At 27.4% G+C, this 3,520-nt stretch overlaps 1 protein-coding gene across 1 annotated transcript; it reads right to left on the bottom strand.

The window, feature by feature from the left end:
- Positions 1-316: 316 nt before the first annotated feature.
- Positions 317-3,050, bottom strand: LOC108694162 (odorant receptor 22c-like). The gene is made up of 5 exons (XM_018203470.1): positions 2,248-3,050; positions 1,880-1,979; positions 1,136-1,246; positions 739-894; positions 317-370 (listed from the first exon to the last, which is right to left on the bottom strand). The coding sequence occupies exons 1-5, from the start codon at positions 3,048-3,050 to the stop codon at positions 317-319; spliced, it is 1,224 nt and encodes a 407-aa protein (XP_018058959.1).
- Between the last annotated feature and the right edge of the window lie 470 nt (positions 3,051-3,520).

Below are 3,520 nucleotides of genomic sequence, written 5' to 3'. Positions count from 1 at the left end.
TAAATATTTATTAAATATAAAGATGTATTTATTTGATACAAGAAATGTTAATTTGATTTGATAATCATTTTTTTTATTGAACAAATTTACTTACTGTAAGTAAATGTTTAGTTGGCAGTAATGAAATAAATATTTATTAAAATTAACTATATTTTTTTCTCAGTATGAAGTCAGTGATTCCTTATTTCAGTGCAACAATTAAATATTATTTTCAGACTATACCTTCTATATAAAATATACAATACTTTCTATATAAAATATATAATTTATATATTTTTAAATTTATATTTCTTTATATTTATATTTCATATAACTTTTACATAGTCAGTGTTCGCAAAAAATTGCAATATATGAACGATGTTTTAATTACCTGGAACAACAAGATTCTTGTTTTTGTAGAAAACAAAAGTGATATATGTATCACATTTCATAAATTACAAATTTAGGTATATAGAGTTATTAACATTTGAAGTATTAAATTATAAACACGAATATAAAATTGTATGCATGATTGTTATGTACATAATTTAATTAAAGTGCAGTTCTCATAAAATCATCATTTGAAATTTAAAAAATATTATATAATTTGTTAATATTTTATCAAACGAATAGTTTAAAATCAATTATTCAATTCTTATAAGATGATCCTAATTTGCAGTTAATAACGTATAAGGGAAATGAAATTTATTAACTTTTTATTAATAAGACGAATCTCGGTGAAAAATCAGCACTACTTACGTCACCAAAAGTAGCGATGGATAAATGAAATAATTTTCCCGCTGTGATCTTAATTACGTTATTCGATCGGGCAATAATCAGAATGAGACCACGTGCAGTTGTGTGGTGTAGATTATACCAATCAGTCATATATGCCATTTCTCCGACAAGTTTGCACTAATTTAACATAAAATTTTGTATGAGTAACAATTTCATAATTTAAATTAATATCACATGAAAGAAAATAGAAATAATTAAATTTGTTACAAATGAGACATTTCATTAAAAAATTGTAATTTTAAAATTTTTTCAATATGTATTACACTCTCTGCTTTTCTTAAAATATTGACTATATTATTAAGAAAATATTAAAACATGATTTTTTTGTTTCAGAATATTTTGAATCTCCATGTAATACCTGTTCTGTGACAATTCCTCCAATGTAGCAGAATATAAAAATATTGAAACTCATTGATAAATATGGAAAAAGGTAAGATATTAGTTTTGTCATATCAAGTGTTTCCCAAATCTATGCAGAAGAAAATTTTACTAAATTTCACATATTTTAGGCCAATGATTCACACAAATTTTTGTAAATGTAACACGTATTATATGAAAAAGTAATATTATGTAAAAAATTAAAATAAAAAAACATTTTGAAATAAAATACAATTTTAAAACAAATTTCGAAGGTATATTTCTAGAATAATGATATTAACATAATATGTAGCATTAATTCATAAATTTTATTTATTTATCTTAAATTACGTTTTCATTACGTTATGTTATGTTTTTATACATTACGTTTTTATGTTATGTTTATGTTATATGTTCACCATTCTATTGTGAATTATATTTGTTTAATATTAATAATTGTTGAATGTCAATTTAACACAAAATGTTCAAATTTAATGCGTTTCATGTTAAATTAACACATTTTACATGAGTATGTAAAAAATCCAACATAATTTCTTGTCAACAATCTATTTTAATACGGATACAATATATTTTTTACAATATAAAATTTAATATATGAGCTTTATTATATAATTTATCGTTTTTAATACACATTTTGTAATAGTAACGATTTTTGATTTTTCGTAAATAAGTGATATTTATTTGTATAAAATAATATTTGCATTTCCTCATATCTATAGCGTACCGTAACAATATAATATCCTAACAAGCACATTATTGTCGTGCATCCTATTAATTCCACAAAAGCTGGTTTATGCATAATACTTTCTAGTTGTGATATAAAACTGAAACATATAAATGTGTATAACAGTTCAGTTTTTTTATGAATAAGTCATACATATGTTAAACTGATTAGGTATATCTTTCATGAATATAATTGATAATAAATTCCTTATTAGTAATCCATAAAAAGAAGAAAATAAATTTATCTCAATTTTAATGTAAACCTCTAATCTTTAAATGATTAATTATTAATTTAACTGATAATTTAGAACTTTTTTATAGAGTATTAGGAAATATGTATGTTTTTTTCGAGTGTCTGTTTTGAAATACCTCAATATTCTTAGGTGATGTTCTACGATAGCAGCCAGTTTTTGTTCAGCTTTATCATTTTTCTTCGTTTGGTTTTCAACTAATTCATGTAGCCACGTGTACAGCACGTTTAACTGACCACAAGCATGTATCGCGAAGGCAGCAGCTAGACTGCAACCACCAGCAGTACAGAAACTTAATATTAATATTATCACGTTTTGCAGAACTATCGCGATTTCATTTAGAGGAGTAAATCTGGTATCGATGATTTTGCTGTAAATCGGACACGTCGTCGGATGCGTTGTAAAAGTCTCATTGCCGATGGTGATAGTAGCAGTTCTCATTGATTGGCCTAAGCCGAATAATAGGCAACCGCCCTGCATCATTATCCCACAAATTATAGTAACGAAACGGCCAAACTTGGCATGTTGTAGCATCACTTCACGTTCGCTGATCCTTTGCACAAGATTCCAGTCGGTCTCCATATGTCGTATTAATTTGTGAATATCAACACTGCGCTTTAGCAACACCCAGTAATGCATCGAGCTAATAAATCTGTTGAGCAATGGTGTTATGGTACTCAGTTTTTGTTGAATATTCTCTGCTTCAAATAACGTATACAAGATACATGGTATCGTTGTGATAGCTATTATGCTTGAACAAATAAAAATTTGCAGTAATATCATGATTTTGCACCCTAGATTCGGTGCATTTATTTGTGGCCACGCACCGATTGGTTTGAGAAACCATCGATTAAATTGTAAACAGTAATCGATATGTTCTTCGGGTGTTTTTCTTTCTGACGCATGTTTTGAATTGGACATGATCACTGCACGAGAGCACACAGTATACTGCCACGGATGGACAATTCATTGTACTGTAATATAAAGAAGCGCCTGCGCCAATCTTCAGAAGAGTTTGGTGTCGATCTGACATTAAAAAGGGTTTTCACATGAACTGATATTTTCTTCGTAATGTATATCGTATAACCAATGAGCACATTCAATTCCGTATAACGTAAAACGCGGATTGTTTCTGATTGGTTACTGGATACTCGTTACATAAAAAAAATGTCAGTCCGTATACCCAGTCCAAAGTACTCTTGCTCTGAAAGGGGCGTATATTTAATCGATACATTTGCTCGTTGAGAGTTTCTATTGCTTGAAGTCTGAGTGAATATTGCGTGTCATGAATATTGTAAGGAAAGATTCATGAAAGTGTTTCAATATAACTTTTTTATTCGAAAATATATTGTATTTTAATATATTGTATTTCATGTTTTTTTTGCATCTTT

Source organism: Atta colombica, unplaced genomic scaffold (assembly GCF_001594045.1).
Source record: "Atta colombica isolate Treedump-2 unplaced genomic scaffold, Acol1.0 scaffold116, whole genome shotgun sequence".
Classification (NCBI taxonomy): domain Eukaryota; kingdom Metazoa; phylum Arthropoda; class Insecta; order Hymenoptera; family Formicidae; genus Atta; species Atta colombica.
This window is presented reverse-complemented; position numbering and strand designations above follow the sequence as displayed.